A 27,414-nucleotide genomic window follows, 5' to 3' on the forward strand; every position below is an offset into this window, starting at 1 on the left:
CTTTCCAGAAAATTCTATGAGACAGTGATGCTCTAAACTTTATAAGTCAGGTCCTCTTAGAAAATTAGGTCATGAAATTATAAATTTTCATCCATCTAAGAAAGAATTCAGGATCCAGACAATACTCAAAATCAAGGTCCAGACATATTACAAATCCATTTAGCTAATTTTTCCACCACAATCATATGCATCATCACTGTGTTCATTCCAAATAGTCGGTGGTCAAAAAAGCCAGATATCTTTTATTATGCAATCTGTTACTGGCATGTAAGTGGATCCAAATTACAGCGACATTTCTTTCTTCAGGGAGGCTTTGCATATGAACAACAACCATGTATTTTTCAAATATGTAATGAGACTACCTCTAGAAAGCAGGCCTTACACAAATCCACTTTAAATAGGCCTTAAAAAATCTAAAAAGAGCAGCTTATTCCTATACCCTACCAAACACAAGAAAAATTTAAAATAAGACCCCCATAGATCAGGAGGGAATGCCCAGTGGTCAAGTGGCAGACAGCCCATGTATAGCACCGCCCATGCCCTTCAATACATCAGACACCAAACCACAACGGGAAGTTTTCCATGATAGTGTGTCCTAACATGGAAGCAAAGATATCGTACAAACCAAGAGGTCTTTATACAAGGAACATTGAGCAATATAATAAACGAGTCCCTTCAAAGCATATTTTATTTTTTAAAAAAAATAGAGATCTTTCATATGTAGTTTTCGCTTTTTCCTCCTACATCAGCCTTTCATGAAAGGCAGGGCATTATCTTAAATCATACTTCATTTCAATGAGGGCAATTCTAGAAGTGGTCAGAATATTATGATCCAAAAATATAGTTTTAGTAATCTTGTTTGATTACAGAAGGAAAGACTGTGAATCTTGAGAAATGAGTATTTTATGTGTATCCTTTAGATTGTTCCTCTCTGATAGGCCAGTTTTCTTGCATGACAGATAATTCAGAGATTCACATGAGTCCTTAAAAGGAAGGCATATCAATATGGTCTTGCTTTCAGACACAGCAAAGACAAAGCTGATGTAATATTATGAGACTGGCTGCTAGTCTGGCCGGAATGAGAGATAATACCAGCTTCACAGGGTAGTGCCTCTCAGGTACTCCATCAGAGACACACTTGAAACTCCAGAGCGATGCTCCATGACATATAAATGGTATCTCCTGAGCCTTGGGAATGTGGAGGCAGAAGTCATGAAATGCTTTGCTCTGCTAAATGAAACTGAGATTGAGCAAGACTGTGTCTGGCTAACCCTACAGGAGAAGCCAAGAATATCGGAAAAGCCTCCAAAAAATGAATTGAATCAACTGGTTGCACGGAATTATTTAGTTTCCTATAAGGTTGCTTACATTGCCTCTGAATGATCATTTGTGGTTTTCATACATTTGATACCTAGAGCTTCTTACTGGCAATTACATGTTCTCCTGCTCCCTCATGTCATCCCTAGAAAGTAGGGTCACGTTGTCTTCTACTACAAGACAGTAACTGCCCTCCTTTCTATTACTGCTGGGCATCACACATCCAATAGATGTACAACTTGCACCATACTGTCCAAATACCTACCTAAAAAAGAAAGAAGCATGAAGATCCACAGTTCAAACACGATTTTGGACAATGGAGGAGGGAAGTTTTAAATAATGTGGAGAAATCTTTTAATAATCACATTCACATTGCCTCATAGGAAACTTATCTCTATGAATGACATTTGATTATTTTCCAAAAAGATTGCTATAATCTGCAAGTACGGAGATTTCAATGTGTCAGATCATTATGTTTTTAATTAAAATTTAAAATGAGTCCAGGTAAATGTTCCATATGAATAAGCATTCATTTCCTTATACTTTTCTCTTTGTTTCTAAATATCTCCTATCCTTGATGAAATATGATCTCCAATATTATGATCACTGCATTTTTAGTTTTCTTCATTATAGACTTTCTTGACTCCTTTTTATTTTTCTTCTTAATATTTTATTATTGTGAATATAGGAATGACCGTGTTTACAAAACTTAGAACTTTCAAATATATAAAGAAGAAAATCCTAAAGACTCAGCCTTTAACCCAGAGAAATTACTATTAACATGTCAAATACTTGTAAAAAACCTATCCATGTTTTCTTCTTTCCACATATTTGCTTATTGTCCTAAAATACTCAGGTAAATTAGTGAGGCTTGAGATGCTATAACACAAACCAACTATGCTTTGATTCATTCATTCTTTGAATTGTATTATTATTTTGTTATTATTTTTATTACTATTAGAACAAATGATAAGCATTTACTGTGTGTTGGGAACCATGATAAGTGCTAGTCATCAAAACCAGATGTGGTCGTGCGTGCCCTCATGGTGCTTACACTATAGGACTGAAGATCTAACTACATAAATTATTATATAATTACAAATTTGAAGGGAAATGGAAGCCTTAGAAGAGAGGGCACTCACCGTGAAAAATCAAGTCAGAGGAGTCGAAGAAGTCCATTGGATTTAGCAACGTGGCCCTTGGTGACCTTATTGAGAGCTTAATGATAGAAGGCACACGGAAGTGAGTTGCAGAGGCTGCATACATTCAGCGGGGATAACCACTTGGAGGAGTTTGGTTGTGAAGAGAAGAAAGATATGGCTATAGGTAGCCTTGGGGCTCAGGGAAAGTTAGCTTGTTAGTTTTTTTTTTGTTTTTTTTAATTAAATTTATTGGGGTGACAATTGTTAGTAAAATTACATAGATTTCAGGTGTACAATTCTGTATTACATCATCTATAAATCCCATTGTGTGTTCATCACCCAGAGTCAGTTCTCTTTCCATCACCATATATTCGATCCCCCTTACCCTCATCTCCCACCCCCCACCCCCCACCCCCCTTACCCTCTGGCAACCGCCAAACCATTGTCTGTGTCTATGAGTTTCTGTTTCTCATTTGTTTGTCTTGTTCTTTTGTTGCTTGTTAGTTTTGTCTCTTAAGTATTTAAATGCCAGTTGGAGGAGTAGAGGTAAGGATGTGACTGAGGCCCTTATTTCCTAGGCGTTCTGATTTAACCCTTGTAAAGACAACCTGGATATCAGGATAGTCTTTAAAAGTTTCCCAGGTGATTCTAATTGCAGCCATATTGAGAATCACTGTTATAGGTCATAGTTGCCTACATGTTTTATTTAGAGCTATTATACTAGTTTGCCCACTATCAACTCAGTCCCAACATGCTTGTCCACTGACAGATTTACGTTGGGACCAACCATTTCACAGCCTCACCTCTCAGATCTATCTATCGGGGGGAGTCATCTTCTAGTGTTAATCTACGTTAGCTTGTCAGCTCAGTTCAGAGCATCCTGTCTCCATGGAGTTTGATCTGATTCAGTAGTCAGCTGTAAATGATAATCTTTCAAAAAAGACAAAGAATCCCCTTATCTTTTTTTCCTCTCTCTTTTTGGTTCTTGGGCATATCTTTTAAACTGTGACCATATGGCATCACAAACGTGTATTAAGGTCATTTCTTTCTATTCATTCAGTGAATTTTTTTGAAGTTTCTACCACATCATAGTTAACATTTGAATAGCATTTAAAGTTTTTAAAAATCATATAATATCACATATACCATCTCAGTAATCACAAAATGACACTGTAACTGGTTTGCAGAACAAATGAAGGAGGCCCAGAGAAGTTACGTAATTTGCCCAAGATTACACAACTAAAAATAGTAAAGGAGGGCATGAGTCTAGATCCTCTGACATCATATCCAATGGCCTCTCAGGATTTCATGCTTCCCCTCCAACAGTAGCTGTTATTTTACACAAATTACTCTGCCTAGCAATTTATCTGAATAAATTATACATTACATTATGTTTGCAGAGAAGAAAGAAGCAACAGCAACCACAACAATAGAAGGTGAGGGTGCAGAATTTCCCATGATAATGGTGGTTCTATCAGGAGATAATGTATGTGGGCCTTTATATTGGTGGGAGAGGCGTGTGGAAAGAGGATTTCTTCAGACAGCACTACTTGATATTCATGTGGAGACATATAATTTTAGAGCTAGAAAGAAATACTAGCAAAAATTTTATAGAGATAGATGAAGTCACCTCACGTATAATTAGTTAATATCAGTTATTATTCAAATGCATATGTCTTAAATACATTGTGTGTTTTTTCATTTGCATCAGAATAATAGTTAAAATTATCCAAATAGTCATACTCGAGAATAATGGGAGAAAATAGAATCTATTTTTAAATTGAATGTAAAGCTGTTCTAGAAATATCTAGATTTTAGGATCTAGTTTCCAGGAATTTTTTTGCCAATATGGGAGCCACTAGCTACATGTAGCTATTTAAATTTGAAGCAATTAAAATTAAATAAAATGTAAACTGTTGTTTTCATGTTAGCTGCATTTCACATGCTCACTGGTTACATGTGGCTCGTGGCTACCATCCTAGAACTGTACAGATTATTGAACTTCACCATCATGTATAGCGCTCCATTGGACAGCACGGATCCAGGGTCCAGATTATGCCATTCTCTATACCATGAGCATTGCTGGGTTTTCCCAGAAGCATTCTGTGGACCTAAGTGCAACATCAAAAGCCATTCAACTTTATTTATTGGACATGTTGCCCACCATGGTTTAAAAAACGCTAACTGAAATAAGTCACACAGAAAAAGTCCAAAACCATATGACCTCACTCATACGTGGGATATAAAAATGAAAGCAACAAAGAAACAAGGAAACAAATAAACAAACAAAAACTCATAGACACAGACACTAGTTTAGTGGTTACCAGAGTGTAAGAGGGGGGAGGGGGGAGAGGAGACGGTAGAAGAATATGGTGGTGGAGGGAAAATTGACTCTGTGTGATGAGCACAAAATGTGATATATAGATGATGTATTATAGAAATGTACACTTGAAACCTGTATAATTTTACTAACCACTGTCACCCCAATAAATTTCATTTTAAAATAATTGGGAAGAAAAGGATAAACTTCCCGGAAAAAAGCAAGTTAGATTGTTCATACAGTACGGTTACTGCTAAAGGAATTTGCAGCTGTCACAGTGACAATGCTGCTTGACATTCAGCTTCCCGAATGAGAAAACCAAAAAGTAAAGAGAGTTAAGGGATAATATTTAATAGTGTAATAATATTATAAGGAGTTAATGATATTATTTGAAAGCTATATAAGTTAGACAGAAGAGGGATGAATTTGACAACTATGTGAAATGTGAAGTTTTATCTGAAAACCAGCAACCACAGCAAAACCAAGTGTCCCGTTGGAATGTCTGTGTTTGTGTGATGTGTATGGATGAGTGTATCTGTGTAAGTCTCAAAGGAGAACAACAATATGATTTTTCCCCAAATTTTCTTAGTTCATATATAATTCCGATTTTATTTTTATTTCAGATCAATGGCGGAGAGAAGCGGCCTGCCTCTGACATGGGGAAAAAACCGAAAACCCCTAAAAAGAAGAAGAAGAAGGACCCCAATGAGCCCCAGAAGCCTGTGTCTGCCTATGCGTTGTTCTTTCGTGATACTCAGGCCGCCATCAAGGGCCAAAATCCAAATGCTACCTTCGGTGAAGTCTCTAAAATTGTGGCTTCAATGTGGGATGGTTTAGGAGAAGAACAAAAACAGGTAAGAAAAGATGCAAAATGGAGTTGGAATCACCATGATTTGATTGTTTACACTGTAAAGAAATGACTTGTGAGGACTTTGGGTGCATTCTTCAAATATTGGAACTAAAGCTGAGAATGAACCCCATCCGAACCAGGCTTCAAGAGACTGTCAGAGAATTGTATACCCCTTTATTGCTCCTCTATAAATAATAGGTAGTTCTTTTGTTTCAGAGATTGTATACGTAGTTACTTTTGGAAGGACTTTTACATATCCCAGCCAGGATTACATCATGCCTTAATGTTGGCAATGTAATCATAAAGGCTAAAAAAATACTAAAAGTATTTTGAAAACTGTCCACACCTCTCTTCAGCACTTACTATTTACTCTTTTGTCACCAAAACCCTCTTTGCTCTTCGCTAAATGAACCTCAAATTTAAGGATTTCTGCCCTTAGCCATTCCCTAAAGACTACCAGGCTGTTATTCAATCCCACACACACCATATTCTGCGCTGTGTTAAATGAGACCAGATGCCTGCTTATTTCCTTCTCTTGCCGATTACCGTGATGTGACAGGACCATTCTTAGGGACAGCCACACATGACACTTTTGCATCTCAGCCCAAATGGGCTTAAGGAGCCCAGAATGTCTTACGGAGGATGGAAATCATGGAGAGAGAGCAAGAATTCAGTACGAAGATCTTTCTAAACCAGGAACTAGATTGCCACTGTCACCATCTAGAATTTCATTGTCACAAAGAGCAAATTACATAAGTATTATCATTAATGTATCATTAAAATGATTATGTAGATGTAACTTTAGCTGCAGCAGAATACTGAATTATATTAATGATGTATTAGTTTCATATTTGAAACTTTTACCTCTCCTTATCAGGCCCAGGGCAGTATGTAAAGAACAGAAAATCTCAAATTATATACATCCAGAAGTACCTGTATGTTTGAATATAGATAAACATCTATAATGTATAGAGTGTTTTATACTTTTAAGAACACTTTCACTTGATTTATCTCATTTGTTCTGCTCAATACTTGTAGCTACTGCTATCCAAATTTTGCAGATTATGAAATGGGACCAGATAGTTAAATTCATTTGCTTATTCATTCAACAAATATTTGTTGAGCCTTTACTGTGTGCCTCAGGCACTGTTCTAGACACTGGGGATATAGCAGAAAACAAGACAAGAGTCCCCATTATGTTGAATGATCTGTCTAAGATTACATGGCTGGTACAGAGAATTACTATGATTAGAACTTACCATTCAACTTACATTTCATTTCTCACAGAACTCTACAAAATCAATTATAGTTGTAATGATAAAAACCAGTTGCTAAAGAAACATGGAACCTGCCCACCCCCTTCTTTCCAACCCCCTTTTTCTGTAAGCCAAAGCTGTCTTTGACAATTAGAAATCTCTATGTGTCTTTATTTCGCCCTTTTCAAGATTGCCAGCCCCAGGAAATGGCTTCCTAGGAAAGCACAAGCCCACCACGTGGAGCACTATGTCACAAGAGTCATCTTCATGGATGCAAAACCTGTCCCTGAAACCTTCTCTGAGCACTCAATTAAATAGCCACCTCACCATTAAGAGAGGAGTTGATACTGTGTTTTGTGATTCTGTTGAAAACCTAACATACCATAGTTGTTTCAGGATTTTTGAACGGGTTTCAATCCTAACTCAGATCAATTTGCTCTCATAGACCCAAACCTGAGGTGTGGTTCCCAACTGAGGTTGGCCATTCAGAGTGCAACTGGACAGTGACATCATTCCTCCACCCAGTAGAGCATTGCTGAATGCAAAACTCAGGGCACACCAGGAATCCCAACCCCACCCCTCTTCTCTGGATTTTGTGACCGTGATGCCTCCCTGCTTGACCCATGGTGTCATACTCCAGGGCATACCTCTCTGCCTGGATAATCGCTGTGTGTATTCTTAGATAGGCACCAGGCTTCGATGCTATCAACTCTCTTGCTCTGTGAGATGCGATTTCCCAGAGATGTCCAGAAAGTGACTGCATCCTTCGGGCTTGTGTGCAGCAACTCCTGCTCATCAGAGGACATACACAGTTCCCGTCTGCATCTCAGCCTCTCTCCCCCAACCCATACTGAGCAGCTGAGCTGGGAGCGTTGTTCCAAGCCTCACCTGTGCTCCCTTAGCTTCTATGTCAAAAGTTTTATTGCAAGAAGCATCACTTGCCTGTACTACTAGCCATCTGACTTTTCCTTACTTATCTTCCTGACCCCAGGTACCTTTTCCTAATTATTTCCCACATTCACTAGAGGAACTCACGTGGTTTGAAGAACAGTGGTTTTAAAGGGTGGAGGTCTACAAAGGCCTTCCCTAGCCCATGGTTGGTCCTCTACAATATCAACATAAAAAGTCAGTACTTGAACCCATGTTTATGGTGGAAAAGTATGATGTTCTTATGATGAATTTAGGTAGTTCCTCAAGGCAGCAAATATAAATCTGCAGGCTCTTCCTACTAATTCTATTATAATAAGGCCTTTTATTTTTATGATAGCCAGAGGGGAACATAAAGATAATATTCCACATTCTTTCTTTTTATTTTGCCATATAAGGTATTTACAGACCTAAAGAATATGAGATTCACTATTCTCAATTGTCTTGTTAAAAAGGGTATTATTCCCATTTTCCCACTCTGTCTTTCAGAGTTGGGGCTGAGTCTTTCTCATGGAGATATGATCACAACTGTGATGTAATATTTAAGATTTTTTTAATTGCATATACGCGATGACAAAATGTTTTCCTCTTTGTCTTCTGAATTATATCCCCAGTTTAATAAGTAACTTGTAATGAGTCTACCTATGGGCTCTCTCTTAATGAAAATAGTTGGGGGTTTTCTAGAGAATTTGCTTCATAAAGGATGAAGTTCTATAGCAGTTGACCCTCCAGAACTCATTGGGTATTATAAAGCAATTTCATAATCAAAATCTATTTGTTAAAAAAAAAAAAAAGTATGGTTTATGACACACATAGGACGCAGCTCCATCCCAGGGACAAGCAGACAGCAGGTCCGACGTATGACATCAGATGCTGTGCTTACCCAAGGGAGCGCATTGCATGAGAGGAGCTCCGCTCTGCGGCTACGCGGCAGTCCTCGAACTGCCCGCAAGAACTGCCCGCAAAGGGAGCATGCCCGCCTGGAGTGCACATTTGGGCACCAAGAGAATTTCAGCAAAATATCCCAAAGTGTTATTATGGAGTCTTACCACCTGTTCTTTCCCTTTATGTTGACTCATTGTGCCAACATAAGGAATTATCTGTCTCAAACTTAAATTAATTGTATTTTATTCTCATTTAATATTCAAATTGGGGTACACACATACTGCTATGTATTTTTAAAGGAATGGTGCTAGAGCAGATTAGAGGCAGACCATGAAACTTCAAAATTTAGGGCAAATGTGCGTGTTACAGAACAGCCGCACGTGATACAATTGGCACTGTGGGCGCAGCTGGTTTGAGTCGAAGGCTAGGGTTTCATGCATCACAATTGTTCAAAACTCCTGTTGTCATAAGAGCCCACAATTACGAACAGCTACAAAGATAAACACAAACTGGGAAACATGGACAAAATTATTGATGACTTATTGAGGGCTCCAAAAATTACAATATTATTTAAGGAAAAGCAGCTATTAGTGAGATTACAATCGGATGTTTTCTTACCAGCCAGAGGTAACATGACTAATACAGCTGCTGTACGTTTATATCACGTGGTTCCTCATTGTGGAGTATAGGTGAGAATAAGAAGTCACTGCAGAAGGGCAGATCTTTATTTTCAGAATCTATGGTGTGTGAGAAACTATATGTACTTTGGTTTCTGTGAAGACTCTCTCAAAGAAGAAAAATCAAAAGGAAGCTGCAGGAAGCGATAAAAATCCTCCAGGAACACAAAGCCTCCCTTATGCATCATTCCTATCAAAGCCACTGAACAAGCTTCACATATCAGAGATCTCTCCATTTTAATACTTTGGGAAATGGTGCTGAATCTGGAATTGTGTTTGGGATTCCAACCGGAGGTTTTAACTGCTAATGAATCGTAAGACAATGGAGAGCCCATTTCAGAAGCATACTAAGTTGTTTAAAAGGCACCAGATGGAGAAAAGGAAATAAAACATAAGTATCGTTGTCATGTTGGTCTTTTCTACTTATCTTTCACTGACTAGAACCTACAGAGAGAGAAAAATAACGTAACAATATCACGCCCTTTATATTAGTACTCCTCGGAGGTTCAGTAATCCTCAACACCTTTTTTATGAGGTTCCAGCTAAATTTCCTGTCTATCCCCAGTATTTCTGAATTCTCTGATTCTGGTCATCGAAGCTAGGATCTGGGTCCACAGTGACAATAGAGAACAAATCCAGCCCTACTGAATTACAGACTGTGTCCAGCTTTAAAGCAGAAGGGATTGATCCAAATAGCTATCAAGGGTCTTGGGTCCTTTCTAGCCACGGAAAGTCAGCTCTTAAGTGGAAAAGGAAAGTCACCTTAAATCAGAACCAGATGTAAATTACTAAATGAACCTTAAGTTTCTAATTGGAGACACAGTTGGGCTGTAATACGTTTAGCAAATTACAAACAAAATGTTCTTGTTTACATTTCATTAAATGGCTTTAAAGCTCCAGCCAAAGAACTAAATAAACATGCTGTTAGGCTAAAAATGGAGTGGAAGGCCTGTTCAGAATTTGGTGTAGTCAGGAGAAACCACAGCCCACGGGGGCCCACAGAGTGTATTTTTGTAAATGCTAGCCATGTTGTGGAGGGAAGAGGAGAGTAGATTTACCTCGAGATCCAAGCCTAATGAGCAGATATCACTTGCAGGGAAAGTGTTTGAATACAGTAACATACGCCTTCTTTCAGGATGCATAATTCATATCCAAGGGTATTAGCCATAGCAGTTGAGCTCAATAGCAACACCTCATTATTTTATCCCTCAGTATTTATTCCTATGTTTGACGCCTCATGAAATTACTGTTAATGTGTTTATATAAGGGGAGATCTGACACAAGTGGGAAGAATGTAATTTCCTACTCATTCTTTCCCGCTGCTGTGTCCTCTTCCCCTGGTAGAAGTGGCAAGTGTAAATAGTTAATTTGCTTCAATTATGAGCCTGTCCTGCTAAATTAGAAGCAGCAGGGATATGAAGAGCCAGAATTATACTTATGAGGCAGCTGACAAATCCTCTGAGCCCACGGAATCAAATCATTTACTCCTCATTGGTGCTCAAACACCCACTACATAAATGCTGCTAGGGTTTTTCTTTTCCTCCGTTAGCTTATGATAAAATTTGGATTTTATGTCAATAATACTTAAGGTTAACTAAGATCCTGTTGCACTATAACATTCACACATATGTTTATCTTGGCTATTTCCTTATAAACAGCATGCATTTTCTGAGTTTTTTTAAAACTAGGAAAAAAGGGTATGTAAAACAGTTGTTCATTTTATAAACTGTAAAATGAAAGAAAAGTTTATATTCATAAAAATTTGAAACTGAGCAATTAGAATGATGTAGGGACAGAGTCCCAAAGAGTAGTTTCCAGGCTCTCGGCCTCACATGGAAAGGTGCTGGCTCGAATAGTAGATGGCCATCAGCTGTAACTAGTTAGCCATCAGCTGCAACCGGTTAGCCATTAGCCACTAATATAACTGCCGTGGCTACGCTGGCAAGAGAGTTGGTTGGTTGATTGGCACAGAAGCGGAGGGCGGATTGCGCATCGTGTGGAGCCTGCTTCCTGTGTCTCCAATCCAGCCACCAGTGAGAATATAGTGGTATGAGCTCCCTATTTGTGGTTCTGTTGGTGTTCCTTTTTGGCCTCACTATATCCTGCGTTCTTGAGCAGAGAGCAGGACCAGAGACCCTGCATGACAAATGATAACATAGAATGTTGATCATATTTATTTCTAAAATGCAGGTGTGTATACACATATAATGGTTGGTACATAATAGAGATTACTGCATGCAGAGATAAACACATGTAGTACACATATAGAAATATCCTATGCTCATAAACAGTGGGAGCAGACATTTCACTTGAAAGTTTCCATGATAAAAAAAAAATTATAAATTAAAAAAATAAAATTAGAATAAAAAAAAAAAGTTTTCCATGACATTGGTAGGGAGACAATTAAACAAAATATTCATTCAAGTCAGTTGTGCTTTATGTATCATTGGTAAAAAATGTTTGAGGTGGTTGTCTTGTATATCTGTGTATCAAATCCTCTATTTCTATTGATGTTTATTTTAATGTAGAAAATGCAATTTAGTACTTTCTCATGAGCATTTATGCTTATACTGACTCACAGAAGGAAAAATCTGAGACTAGGGACCATATCCTCAATCACTAATATTTCCTGAGCACCTACTATGTACCATGCACTGCCCTGTATGCGAGGGCTTCAGCTACAAACAAAAGAGAGCAGGCCCCTGCATTGTATGTCTGAGAGAGGCACCTAGGAAGTTCTCGGCTAGGAGGAGCCATTGGGTAAACAAAAGTGGAACTTTGATCAATTTGATTCACACCATGGTCTGCCATGCTTGCTGTAAGATACTGTGTAAAAAACTACCCAGTCTAGTTTGTGTTTTCTTATCTGTAAAGTGGGACAATCAGTACCATTGCAACATTCTTGTTGGAAGAATTACACAATATATATAAAGTGCTGAACATAAAAAAAATACACCTAACAGAGGCATATTTTTAATGCCTTTTTTAATTCTATATCTTTAGGGCCTCACACCACAGAGGGCACCTATTAGACACTCATTATTTGTAACTGTAATTGGATAACATCACACTTGCCCCAGTCATCCTCATTTAATAAATGAACAAATATATTTTGTACCCATTTTTCAGACAAGGAGCTTCCTTCTGATACCTACCATTCCAGAAAAAATACACACCATTATTGTATAGGCCTTTTAGATGGATTCAGATTGTCCCTGAAAAAAATCAATAAGATTTTTCTCACATTCTATAATATTTTCAGTCCTCTGAATACTACTTTTTATAGTCCTTTGAGTTCTGGAATGTTTAAGAAAATGCTGAGCAAGTTACACAAGATGGAAATTTAACTGCATTTCAGGAACAAGTTCTATATAAAATATAGATGCACTTTCTCTCACAGTTCTAAATAATAACAGCATTGAAAGAAGTTGCAAACATTAATTTCTAAATGATATGTCAGGGAATTGTTAAATTGTTATTCCTTATACCTAACTGTATTTCTAAGCATTTTCTATAAATATGAACTTGTAGTGGGAAAAGAAAACTACATTTGAAGTCAGCCCCCTCCCCCCCCACCACCAAAATGTCTTTTCGCTTTTTTTAAATAGTGTTTGAATAGCATCTAGAATTGGAAGACTTATATATTTTTTCTTATTATTACTGTAAAGGCTTGGTTGAAATAAACTATGACTAGAGACTAACTAAGGGCCTGAGCAGAAAAGAAGGAAGGAAGAAGGAATTAAATGGTATTTATAAAAGTTTGCTTTTTTGTATGAATTGAATGGTTTGTTTGGGGAAAGAGCAGAAAGTGAAAGAGTAAAATGACAGATTGTATTAGAATTTTTTTATTTGAGTTTATTATATTCATAGATATTGAACTGCTGATTTCAATTAGGGATTATTAGCTTATAAAAAACATGTGTACATGCTGGTATTTAGAGCATTTCAAAAATGATTCAGTAAATCACTAGATTACACGAACAGGATATGGATTCTGTAGAATTGCTATTTGATGTCTCTCTACGTATGTTTTAGTTTAGCCATTATATATGTTTTAGTTTAACCACTGAGATGCAATCCTTAGATAGGATATGGTAGCTTTCTTAGAATAACAAACCACAGCATATAAGTAAGTTAGGACAGGATAAATTCAAAAGTGTTTGGATGAGCTGGGGAAAATGATAAATGATGTATTATGATTTTTAAATCCCCATCTGGCCAACTTTGCACTTTATTTCAAACAGCTGTAGACCATTTGGAAGCCATTTTGTAGCTCAACTGAGTACTAATATTTACTGTATGAATCACATATCTTTAAAATATTTGTCTTTCCCTGAGAGAGAGACTGTTTCTTTCCCAAACTTAACTTTGACATAAATCAGACCCATCCTCCTTGATCATTGCCATGGGATGCTCATTGCCAAAAGCAGTCAGCATCATCTTTGGTTTCTGCAAGTAGAAGACTTTCTCCATCCATGAATAGAAGCTTTGAAACATTTTTGAGGAACTTTTTACTGGTGATTTTTAAATATCTGTTGTAAAGTAAGAATTTCCTCTATTTCATTTATATGTGGAATTCTTACATATTTTTACCATTCTCTCATGCATTTGAGGTCTCTCTTTAGGCATTTCCAACAAACATAGAGTTTTTAAAAAAGCATCCTTGTAAAATTTAAGAAGGTAACATCAGATAGACATACAGGGTGTATAATATTGGAACCATTAGGTAGTTCTCAAAGGTGGAGGTCCCAAATTACTGTTGGAGAAACTGCCTCAGATTTTAATTCCAATCTGGGCTACCCCTTTAAACACAAAGACAGAAATAGACCTCCTGAAATTACTGCCCTTTGAATCCTCCCTCTGAAAATCTGCAGCTATTAAGGAAAGAGTGGATCCATCAATCCACATAATGTAACGTGATGAGTTTATCCTTTTTTAAAGTGGTATTTAGGCACTTGTAGAATGATCCCACGTAGCCAATCATCGATAGCCAATAGGGAGCCATTTATAGAAAACAGGGCATTCTGAATGCTAGTCAGGCATTCCGTAACAGCATCGATCCCCGAGTAAAACCAGGGGGCACATATTCAGCCTGAAATACATTGTTAGCTACCTTTCTTTTGTGGTTGTTAGTCAACAAATTTGAGGAAAGTTAACACTTAGTGCGATATTAACTCCCGGGAGCTCAACAAAGTGATAGCCCCGTAGTGACACTTGCTGTTCCAGTGGAAACCAAATGCAAGAAAGATGGTAGATACTACAATCAGGCCATCTGGTAACACTGTCTTATCTGCTGCTACTTAGAAAGTGATGCTTTGGGCAATGCTGTGGACCAAAGAGCGTTATATTTACCTTTGGAAGGTAAGCGAACTCCACCGAGTTAACTGCCTGGGGGATCACTTGGAGTAGCATGTTAATAAAAACACAATAGAAGTGCTTGGAGCATACAAATACATACTACCATCAAAGATATACAGTATTTACTAAATATTTGCTTCAGAGTCCTGAATAGGATTACTGTGTGGGAGAAAAATCCTCTTGAAATATTTTTAAGGTATTAAAAGTAAATGTAAACATTGCCAGTTTATAATGTCATTAATTATAAATTATGTCTTAGAGAAGCGGTTGAAGGGAAAGCTAGAAACAGAAATCTCTCAAGAAAAAAAACAAATCAATAAAAAGCAGGAGAGCTCGATGTTTCTGACAGTGGCAGAACCAAGGCATATAATATACATGAATCATATTATTCAAAGGCATTTGCTGTATGCTAGCATTTATTTGTTTTCACGGGCGAATTTCCAAAAAAGAATCTGAATTTGACTTTCAATAAAAGGGTCAGTAAATTTAGAATACTCTTGTACTTAAAGCAAAGGATGTATGGGCTTTTACAAAAACATAAACAAAAACCTTTAAGTTTCTTTAGTTTCATATTTAGTAAAGGTGGTGCAATGATTATATGATAATATTGTGTGACTTCTTAATTGCCTTATTATAATTGCCTTTCATTATATCAAAATGCTAAATATAAAAGTCTAGACTGAAGCCCTCCCTAAAAGGGGAGAACAATTAGCACACTCATTTCATAGGGTCTTTTATAATTCGGTTGACAAGGTTAGTCATTTGTTTACCTTAAGTAAAATGTTCTGCTGTAATTAAAATATTCATGAGTAAATAATACTTCTCTCATCTTGAATTTCACAGCTGGGGACAGGGCTCAGCAAGCTACCTTCAGCAGTAGAAACCATAAATTGACCTCTGCTGCCGACGTTGGCAGATAGTTGGTCTTTAGACATAATTTATATTGAACTATTCTGACTAATTCCAAAGCCACTTTTCAGTACTGATCTGTGTCTGTTTTTGAGCTCAGTATTATACAATATTAGCCAAGCCTCATTCCCTGCTGTAAAATTCAAGATGTGGGAAATTTAAAATAGTGGTGTTGATGAAAACACACTTGCATTACACAGTAAATGGTGAAAAAATATTTTATTCTTTAAGACTGATTTTGAAAGATTATCAAAAAAAGACTCTAAAGGCTTGAAAGAATCAACATAATGGTAGCAGACAAACATGTGTGTTCACTTTGCTAATCTTTCATTTTCAACTCTAATGACTCCTTTCTGTTTAACTTATTGATGTGACCTTTAGCATAGCAGCAAGTCATTTTTCAGTACTTTTGCTCAATTTAGAATGATTTTACTTTTATTTTCAAGATGATTCCCTCTGAAAAATGAAAACTTCTGTAAACTGAAATTCATTTTAGAACATTTTTACCTTTTCACAATGAGGTGTCCACAGATCCATGTCATCCAGTGTTTTCGTTGGAAAGGACATGACCAGAGCAGGCTGCAAGGCTTGGCATGCATGCAGCCTTCAGCCATTCAGGGGCCCCATCCCGCTCCCAAATGTATCTTTTACTGCCATTGCCAATTCCTGAGACTTTGAAGAAAGAACTTCAAGGCGGAAAATTTTAAAATAGTGATGAACCTGCCAACTGCATGACCACTCCTTTGATTTACTTATTGAACATAATTGTTTATCTTTGAGTTTCATCTTTGTTTTGATATTTAGCATGGAACATATATACCAGAATTTGAATGTACTGTAGTATCATCTGCCCTTTATATAAATGTGAATGGTTTCTTTACTCCTGTGTGTTTTCCCTGGGAGCCTCCGTCAATACTATCTTTCCAAGCCAACTATGTCCATTCTCAAAGTAAACAGATAAATCCTTTCATATGTTTTATGTAGAATGGGAATCTTACTATTGTTAATCTTCTTCTCATCTAGCCTATTCCCATACTTCTTTTAAAAAATTCTGTTTCAGGGCTGGCCGTTCAGGGGTGGCTGGTTGCCTCTGTTGGTTAGAGCGTCGCGCTGGTAGCACCACGGTTGCCTGTTCGATCCCTGCTTGGGCCACTGTGAGCTGCGCCCCCCTAAAAAAAAAGAAAGAAAGAAAAAAAAAAAAACCACTCCAAAAAATCTGTTTCAGTAAGAGTCGATCTTCAGGAAGATATTATATTTGTGTGTGTAAGTGTGTGTGTGTGTGTGTGCGTGTGTGTGTGTGTGCGCACAACAAGAATACTTACATGCAACTATCATTCTGCATTATACCTCTCTGGAAACAAAAGTAGATGTACTTTCTAATTTAAGATTCTTTGTTGTTACAGGTCTATAAAAAGAAAACGGAGGCTGCAAAAAAGGAGTACCTGAAGCAACTAGCTGCATACAGAGCCAGCCTTGTATCCAAGGTAACATGCAATTGTGTGGTATTGTGACAGATTGTGGCCGTCTTATTGCAGACTATGATGGTCATTTGAAAGCATAAAAGATCACTTTAGCATTTCAGCACAATCTCCTTTGTTGAAAAAAGAAAAAGTAAATCCTAAACAATGTTCTATGTTATGGAAATATTTGCTCATACCTAAAAGACTGAAGCAGTGTCCTCTGGGCCTTATGTGAAATATTATATACCTGTGGATTATTGGTTTTGTGGATTCATCACAGCTCATTCTTAATCCTGAGCCAACTTTCTATTTCTCCATATCCCACTCTTCAATTGCCTCCTCCCCCACACCCTGTCCCATTCACCTTGGCTAAGGAGATGCCAACTAGCAAATTCTAGCCTCATTAGAGCATCATTAGGATATAAACCTGCCTCCTTACCTCCCTCCAAAAATTGCATTATGCAGTTGAAAATGAAAACACAATTTTAAAATATGTAATGCTTTAGAGTATCTTAAACACTAGTCCTTTCTGTTGTAAATATTCAAGAGGTGACTGGTCTCAAGTTGTTAAAGATATATTTATCTTTACAGATTTCTCAGGGAGGTAACCTCAGAGAGACAGAGCTGAATGTATAAGCTCTTGACACTATGTCATCTCAAGTCCAAATCTGGCTGTTACTTGGCTCAGTGTGACTTGGAGCTCTGGACTTCATTCCATCCACCCACTAAGAATACTCTCTCTTTTATCCACAAATATCCATTGCCCTTCTAACAACTCCAAAGTAATTATATACACTAGTTTCATAGTGGAAAATATATACTGAATATACTGATGCACAAAAAGAATACAAAAATGCAACTGCATAGGAAATTTCAGTATGCTCGTGGTCTAATGCAACTTTATGTTCCACTGCTAAGGTATGACATGGTGGGAATACTTAATATTTATTATTCAACCTTAAAATTTCTAGCTCTCCTATACTAGCTCATTATGGATCTCCCACTTTCTAATTTATCTAACTCCTTTTAAAGCTATTTATATTTTCTGTAGATACCATCTCACATTTCTGTACATTTATAGAATCCATAGAATGTGTGTAAAATTATAGCAAAAAAAAAAAAAGCTACAAAATATTAGACCCATCCAGCTATTGGGCAATAGTCACATTGCTATTATTCAGATTAATATGCCCAAAATGTGAGGGGGAATTTAAAAAAAAATGAATAAGATTTCATCCAAGATAAATTTCTTTTTGAGCATTTTAAATAGAGTTTTAGTCAAAGCATTTTACATATGAGAAAATCAGTACATAAAGGTTCAATCCCAATACAAAGAGTTCTGGTTAATGCTATGCAGATTGCCAGAATGCCATAATACTGACTAAGCCTTTACTTTCAAACCAAGTGTCTTCAGATTTGCTCTTAGCTGCAACTTTTCTTACTATTCACTCTCAGAGTTGCAACCCTCAGTATACAGCAATTTGTATAAATGCCGCGGATTGCCATTTCTACATTTAAAAAACCAAGCACTTTTTTTATAGCTTACTCTGACGGTTTTCTTCTCTTTGGCAGTAGGAATTTTGCTGGAACTGTTGAATGTCTATTTTTGTACAACTATCTATTGTGTATATACAAACTGAAGAAAAGTTACAAACACCCTCCCCAGGTTAGAAAGATACAATATCCCTCTGATGTTGTACGTGAGTGGATATTTGCAGTATAGCCCTGCATGCACATACAGAAAACTTACCAGCCTACCCTCCCATTATACGTGGAAATGTGTAAAAATCCATTTCTTTTCCTTTTTTTTTTTCTTGTGTGTCTGTTCTGACATGTACAGTACTTGGTTTTTCTTTCCTTCCTTCCTTCTTTCTTTCCTTCCTTCCTTCCTTCCTTCCTTTCTTTTCTTTCTTTTTTTCTTTCTCTTTCTCTTTTTCACCCACCCCTCATTCCCTTCCCCTTTGGCAACCATCAACTTGTTCTCTTTATCTATGGATCTGTTTCTGTTTTATTTTGTTTTGTTTATGCAATTGTTTTTTTAATCCCACATATAAATGAAATCAAAGAAACCATTTGTTTTCCATTTTAAATTATAACAACAAAAGTAATAACCATTCATATTTACACATACAGTTTTTCTGTTATACTTTTTTTAGTATGTTGTAAACTATTTCCCTATACTCAGAGATCTAAAGGTGCAATCCTAAAATACTGCATGGTGATAATAAGAGTTACAATTTCAGGTAACCACAGTGCACCAGCCAAACTCCAATGTTTCCCATTCACTTGCTCACGTATTCATTCGGTAGACATCCCTAGGTGTTTGTTCTGTGCCAAGCACTGTGTCGGGCTCAGAGGACACAGTGAAGAACAGACAGGCGCATCCCCTGCACTTAGAGCGCTTTCCCTTTCATCCAGGAGACCAATAGTGAAAACAGAAACTAATAAATGACCGAGACCTTCGAGAATCTAAGCATTCTGAAGGACACAAAGCGAGGGATCTGATAGGGTGGACTGCACTGTCCTCTTTGAAGAGGTAACACTGGAGTTGAGCACCAAAGAAGGATGGGAATTTGCAGGACACAGAGCCAATCAGGCAATACCGAAGCAAGTGCAATGACCTGGGGGACAAAAATGTCTCCTTAACTGAGAAGAGGGCAATGTGGCTGGAGCTGAGTGAACCGAGGAAGCATGGTTTGAAATAAAGCTGGGAAGACGGGCAGGGGTCAAATCATGAAGGACTTGCACGACATTGAAAGGAGCTGGGGTTTATTCCCAGTACAAAGGGAAGCCACTGATTGCGTTTCAGGAGGGGATGGCGTGATCGGATGTAGGTTTTTAAAAGATCACTTTATGTGAATGAGTTCCTTCAGTCCCCACACCTTCTCCGTCTAAGTTGGCTTGATTATCAACATTTCACTACAGAGGAAATGTATCACATAGGTTACCAGTGCCCCGGGCCGAAGCTGACCTGTGCCACTCTCAGTCCCTCTGCTGGGATGCACCTGCCACTCAGGGACTGTAGAGTGTGCGAGCCCCGCTTCTTTAAAACAACCTCTGCCCCACAAGTCATGGCAGAGCATTGACACTCTCTTCTAAGGTCGCTTAGAAGGTCAATGAAATACTCTCTTGGCCAAAGCACCATGTCCATTTCCCTAAGTTCTTGCTGGCAACATTGATTTACTCCTCCAACGTGACATATTTTGGTACTTATTTTCTATCTATGCAAAGGCATTCGTTTCACAAAATAAGGCTGTGCATTCCTAGGCCAATAGCTCTGCCCTCGCTAATCTACAGACACGTCGAGTCTGCTGCTTCTCGCTGCTTCTACTCCAGGCCGTACTTTGCATCCTGCTCAGGGCTGTAGGACACCTGTTGCGTGTCGGGCACAGGGCTAGGTGCTGAGAGCAGAACAGATGAATACAGCAGATCAAAGGAAAATGTTTCATGACACTTGAAAGGTCTGCAACTATAGTCTAAAATTAGCTGCTTCTTACGGAACATAATCAAAAATAGAAACAGCCAGTGAACACGGGCTCCACCTATGAAACTAAGTCGCAGGATTAACAATGTTCCTCTCCTTTCAGTATTTTATATTATGTTTTAGTTTAAATTGACTATATTCCAGCTAATCCAGCAAATTCATTAACATGACTACAAGCCTGAATAAAATAGAAATCTACCACAAATTAAAAAGCTCACTTGTGGCAAATGAATATTCTAACCGTCATACTTCAAAGTGACAATACAGACACATTCTTAGCAGGACCCTAAATTTTTACCAATAAGAACACAAATACAAATAGTATCTTGGTATGGAGTAGTTCCCACATGTCACACAACAGTGCTAGGCATTTTACATATATTCCTACTCAGCATCCTACAAAGTAAGATTTAGCTCCATTTTCTAGACAGTCTCTAGACAGAGAGAGTAAATGACTTGTCCGCAGTCAGGAGAGACTGGCAGTGGCAGTGAGGACCCAGACTCCTCATTGTCTTGTTCCAGAGCTTATAGGTTGGTTTTTTCTATCCTGAGTGGTTGTCAAATATTTACATCTTTAGAACTACAACCTCTTATTCTCCCCAATAAAATTCTATGCCAGCTCTTACACATTAGACAGCTAAAAGTAAAGCTGCCCTGGCTTAAATGAGACTGGTGGTAGAAGGCTGCCCACTCTCACCTTCCCAGCCCCCCACCACCAGAGGCCGGTGAGAGACCATCAGAGGAATCCAGGGCCTACAGAATGTTTAGAAAGCAGGGCTCTGTACCATGTGCTTCCAGCTGCGCAGGTGCTTCACTTGGTCACATGGAGCCAGTGACAGACCCAGCCAGTGTTAGACCTGCTCCATGACAGACCCACCCAGCCACCTGCCACCCTCTGCTGCACAAACACATGGGAATTGAAGGATGCATGAAAGGGAGCACAGAGTGCTGCAAACACAACACTGGTCAGATCCTGGAATAATTTATTTAGTTGTGGGCTCTATGAGTATGATTCAAAGAGGGAAGTTGGAGAGATTTCAGAGGGAAAAGTCATGAAAGCAACTGAAATTATGATGAGTGAAATAAGTCAGACAGAGAAAAACAAATACCATATGATCTCACTTATACATGGAATCTAAAGAACAAAATATACGAACAAACAAAACAGAGACAAACTCATAGATACAGAGAACATTTTGATGGTTGCCAGATGGAAGGAGGTTGGGGGAATAGGTGAAAAAGCTGAAGAGATTAAGAAGTATGAATTTGGGGCCGGCCCGGTGGCTCAGGCAGTTGGAGGCTCCATGCTCCTAACTCCGAAGGCTGCCGGCTGGATTCCCACATGGGCCAGTGGGCTCTCAACCACAGGGTTGCCGGTTCAACTCCTCGAGTCCCGCAAGGGATGGTGGGCTGTGCCCCCTGCAACTAGCAACAGTAACTGGACCTGGAGCTGAGCTGTGCCCTCCACAATTAAAACTGAAAGGACAACAACTTGACTTGGGAAAAAAAAAATCCTGGAAGTACACACTGTTCCCCAATAAAGTCCTGTTCCCCTTCCCCAATAAAATAAAAACAACAACAACAACAAAAAACTACTAGTCACTTTAAAAGAAAAACACATGGTGCATTTAAATTAAAAAAAAGAAGTATGAATTTCCAGTTATAAAGTAGTCATGGAGATGTAAAGTACAGCATAGGGAATATAGTCAATAATATGGTAATAACTATGTATGGTGTCAGATGGGTACTAGAGTTACCAGGGTGATCACTTTGTAGTTATATAAATGTCTAATCATTACACTATATACCTGAAAATAATATTTTATGTCAACTGTAATTAAAAATTAAAAAAAGAATTTAAACAAGTGACTGAAAGATGAAGGGTAGAGGGTAGTAGCTGAGAGGAGAGAATTTGAAATTACTAAGCCTGAAAAACACAGACTTAGGCACGCTCGAGCCTATGATGATGGGTGTAGACGTGGGACCGTGATTACTTGTGCTCCTTTTCTCTGACTTTAGACCAAAAAAGAGATGCCATTTCAAACTAGAGAAATTTAATCTGAACAGTGGGCATTACTAAACTCTTGAATTGTTTGGGTAAACAATTTCTTTCCATAGAGAATTTTAAAAGCGGGTAGCAAAAGTTTATAAATAAGGTCTGGAGAAGATTGCTAGGGTGTCTCCAACCTCTGTGCTTCCATAGGGACATGTCACGAGACCTCTAAAGTACCCCCAGTATCCACCGAGAGAGTCTCAGAGGGCGGCAAAGTCTACAGGCACTGGGGGCAAGTGGGTCTGGGTTCAAATTCCAGGTTTCCCACTTACTGGCTGCGTGTCTTCGTGCAAGTTAGTCAACTGTTTTCAGTCTCAATTTATTCATGTGTTAAACAGAGAAGATAATAGGACCTACTTCGTTGGGTTTCCATGAGCATAAAATAAGAAACTCTTTATAAGCTGCATGATTGGGTATCCTGAACACAGGAAGCACTTCATAAATACCAGCTATTTATTATTATAATTAATTTATGTTTAATATTATTGGTAGTTGTGCAAAGAACTAGGAAAAGTTTGTGCATGATTGAAAAATTTAGCTGGCTCATATTTTCAATTTGTCTGCAAGGGTGCTTTGATACAAAGAAATTTTTAAAGTGACATTCAAGTGAGAAAAATTTGCTTCAGGATACATTCTTTCATAAGAAATGATCTAGATATTTTTAAAAATCATCTACACGGGTTTCTTAATTGAAATGGTCTTTATGAGTCTTCAGTCAGAAGAGACTAAGAATAGTCTGAGGGCCCAGAATATATGCTATTATGAAGGGTAGGGCTTCCTGGCTGGAACAATTTTACATGCTATTTAAGACCACTTTGGGTTGGGCTATTAGGTAAAGCTTAAGGTTATATAGTTTTTCCATAGACTCAGGAATTCCTAGACATGGGTCTCAATTATTATGTTGAGAACAATGTATAACTTTAAAGCAATTGGAACTAGTTTCATTTTACCACATAGACCAGAATTTATATTCCCAAAATGAGTGTTGCATTCAAAGTAGTCACCTTGGGAAGCTACAAACTTATTTTATTATTGCTCCCAGATTCAAAAGATTCTTGAAACTCCTCTTTTAGAATTGTAGTCAGGAAAAGTTTATGAGCCACTTTAGAAAATCAATCTTGTTACATTGTTTTCACACCTCATTCTTCTCCCCAAACATCACCCAGATATAACCCAAGACTTGGCTTCAAGTGACTATTAGCTGTTTCCAAAAATCAAAATCACCATCAAAAGACAAAGGGTTGTCTGAGGATATATAAAACAGTGTCCCACAGGCTCTGAAGAGAATTCCAGTAGGGAACGTTCCAACTATTCCAAGTAAAAGCAGCATTCTTGAGAGAAGTGTACAGCTTCCCAGAAGTACCAGCCTGGAGGGAGACAACCTGTGGGTGAATCTGTTCTGGTATGTTAAACAACGCTAATCAGATTCATGACTTAAAGGTCACACATCAGATATGAGATTTTGTTTCTACCTTGAGCTGACGTGCCAAAATTTACAGAAGACAATGGAAGCTGTGCTTTTAATGTGCAGTATAGGGCAATATTGAATTAAATTGGAAAAGTTCTCTGTTGCCATGACCAATAGTAAAGAATCACAATGCTCAGTTCAATTAATGTACAGTAAATTCAAAACAAAAGAAATGATTTCTTCTTACAGGATGGAGTACTTTATAGAATTCATGCCATGGAAGGCTATTGAGACAAATACTGAGTCTGAATTTGAAAATGGGATGGACCATTTTATGACTGTTAACATAAAATTTGCAGCTCTATAAGCCCAGATTGTGATTTAAAGATAATAAAATCTCATGCTTCAGGGTGTAAGTTAATCACCTGCAAAGACCAGAAAGGATTTTCCTTTCAGAAGTAAACGCACAATTGAGTCAGAGCATAAATTTTGTTTAATTTCCAATGCATCGAGTATTGGTCAGTGCTGAAAACAAGAGTCAAATTAGATGGGCGATTAATCTGATTTGGTTCAGTAACCCCTATATTGTTGCTTCCACTGAATTTTATGTCTTGTGTTTATACTTTGCTATTTCAAATAACAATTGCTTTGTGAATCTTTCATTTTTATAGCACTTATCATCCCAGAATGGGGGCATTTATACACTCTGCAATACTACCTTCATTATACAAAGTAAATGGGATCGAAACTATCTTGGATAATCGACAACTTAGTTAATAAGAAGTATCTTACGGTTTATACAGTTGTAACCCTTGTGGAAGAGTCTACTGAGAAGACCCAAAAGTCTCTCTTACCACATACACACACCCATTTTCTTATAGAAAACATCTTTCGGAATCAGGGGTCTGAAATCAAACAGGAAGTAGAACTTATTCAGAAACCAATAGTAAGAACACATTTCTCACATGAAAATGTCTGATTCCAGGGTTGATTTTCAGTGGTGTGTATTCAGTGCTAAGTCATATTTGTCAGGTGACCAACACAAAGCACACACTACTAAAGAGAAGTGGTCGATGTGTTTAAAAATAGACACAAATTTATTTAGGATGTATGAGAAAATAATTCTAATTTATGGATGGAAGGTATAGAAATCTTCGTATACAACAGTTGTTTGCAAAATTGTAGCCTTGCTTTCATAGTTTAATTGGACAAAAATGACAGTAAATTAAATTTATGATTTATTCATATTCCCATTCAATCAGATTTTGAATTCATGGCACTTTGCTATGGAAAATGAACTTATTCTCCCTAGCCTCCAAAATGATAAAATAGCTCTATAATTAATAGACGGCCTGTTGTCTTAGTCTGATTAAGAATTAATCAGAAATGGAGGTAGAAGCAGGATTTTTTCCCTGTGTAAATGAGTGGACCTTTACATAAGGATACAAATTCTCAAAATATGGGTAGCATATAGGAATCTTCCCTGTACCCACCCAAGATCCAGGAAGGAAGGAAGGGCTCAGTACCAAATCAAAGGATAGAGCTGATGGTTATAATTTCTCATCACTTCTGGAAGGGTGTGGCTCATGCTGAGAGCAGAGCAGAGAGCGGAGAAGATCAGTCTCACATTCTGTGGGTTTTCAGAGACTTCAGATCTTTCTTCACCCCCTGGGAAGAGGAATGGTATGTTTTGTCAGGAGTCCCAGCACAGGCAACTGTGGCTGCATGGAGTGTTATTGTTCAGGAACAGTCACTCAGCCATTCAGCAAACATGTTTTTGTTCTCTATGTACTTGGCGCCGTGCCAGATGCAGGGAACAGAGATTCAAGTCACTGTCACAATAAAAGATTATTTATTTGATGATGCAGGACATGACTGTGAAGAGAGAATACAGGGAGAAAATCTCTCTTGCAGTACCTGCCATGGACATTCACATGGCTAGACACGTTATTTATCTTGTCATATTCAACATTTTGGAAAGTAAAGAAGAAACCAGTAACGTCCCAAAATTCTATGTCCCTCAATGTTAAAAATTATATCTCAAGTGTTGTCTAAATCATTATTTTTAGAAATCTATTCAATTCATTTACCTATAGTCCTTCTAGAGACTAAAAGTTTCTGCTATTTCAAAGTAGGTTTAGCATTCCTGACCATTACATGCTTTAGTCTGGAGATAATAAATAACAAATAAATGGCTGAATAGATAAAATGTTTTGAGGTTAATTAGCAGGAGAAAAGAGAGTTTTTACAAGGTTGACACTAAAGTATCTCAAATTAGGTTGTAATCTCTTTCCATGTATCTATAAGTCTATATTTCTATCTCTACATCTGTCTATATAATGGACCACAGGGTGTTGTTTAAAAAGTGGAATTCAGGAGAATTTGGTTCATTATTTATTTTAAATTCATCATTGAGGAAAACATATCCGTACCTTAGCCTTTCTATGCTGTAACTGGGAAGCTACCAACTTCCTAATTCCTTCAGGAAATTGTGTCACCATCCTGCGCCTGAAATATGGAATTCACTATGTGGATAGTATTCCAGAAAACATGAAACAATGGATTATTTTAATATTACACCTTGATGTATGTAATTGAAATATGTATTTTGAAACAAAAATTAGTTTATTTCAGGAAAGAAATATGACTATTTAAGTAGAAATGTATGTTCTATTTGCCATTTTAAATGTGTATGTGTGCATGTGTGTGTGATTTATTAATTCTTCTGCACCAGTGTTTTCCATCGAAGACTGTTGCCCTGAACTGGTTCATTGAGAAAAAGATATTTGTGGTTCTCACTTGTAGATTCATAATACACATTAGCACACTGAAGATTCTGGGAACTCCTGCTGCTAAGGCACCCTCGTAATGTTATGTGGCCCAGTGCTGTTTCTACACATATTTTATCATGGAACCTGGGTGGTTGTTTTTTTTAAGGCATTTATTTTTCCACAAACTCCATTTAATATAAACAATTTTGAAACTGTGTATGTCAGGGGGCGAAGCAGGTGTTGTACCTGGAACTTCCTGCCAGGACTGGCTCCCGACCCATGTCGCCAGCCCTGCTGCTTGCTAAGCATCTGTACTCACTAGGATTAGTCCTTTCTATTCTAGGTGTAGCATAAGTGTACTTCTTTAAGTTTGTTTAATTTCAATAGATATATTTATTTAATTACATTGTTGTAATTCCTGGGATGATTATATGATCATGTATGAACATGTCATATGTACCTCTGTGCAGTTGTTTACATACACACAGGTGCATATACAAGTTCAGGCTACATATCTACTGCTCTCTATCATATCACTGGATAATGAGGCAATTATTGACTACAGAAATTAAAAAATGAAAACATTTTATAATTACA

At 37.6% G+C, this 27,414-nt stretch overlaps 1 protein-coding gene across 3 annotated transcripts in view; it reads left to right on the forward strand.

Moving 5' to 3' along the window:
• TOX (thymocyte selection associated high mobility group box) overlaps positions 1 to 27,414 on the forward strand; it is a 295,083-nt gene that overhangs the window by 256,086 nt on the left and 11,583 nt on the right. For all 3 annotated transcript variants that reach the window (XM_074318657.2, XM_019756956.3, XM_074318658.2), the window contains 2 exons: positions 5,403 to 5,633; positions 17,045 to 17,125. In XM_074318657.2, the coding sequence (XP_074174758.1) occupies positions 5,403 to 5,633; positions 17,045 to 17,125 (312 nt within the window). The remainder of the gene's footprint in view (positions 1 to 5,402; positions 5,634 to 17,044; positions 17,126 to 27,414) is intronic.

The sequence above is a fragment of the Rhinolophus sinicus genome, chromosome 7, assembly GCF_057876585.1.
Source record: "Rhinolophus sinicus isolate RSI-liver-muscle chromosome 7, RSI-T2T, whole genome shotgun sequence".
NCBI classification, from domain to species: domain Eukaryota; kingdom Metazoa; phylum Chordata; class Mammalia; order Chiroptera; family Rhinolophidae; genus Rhinolophus; species Rhinolophus sinicus.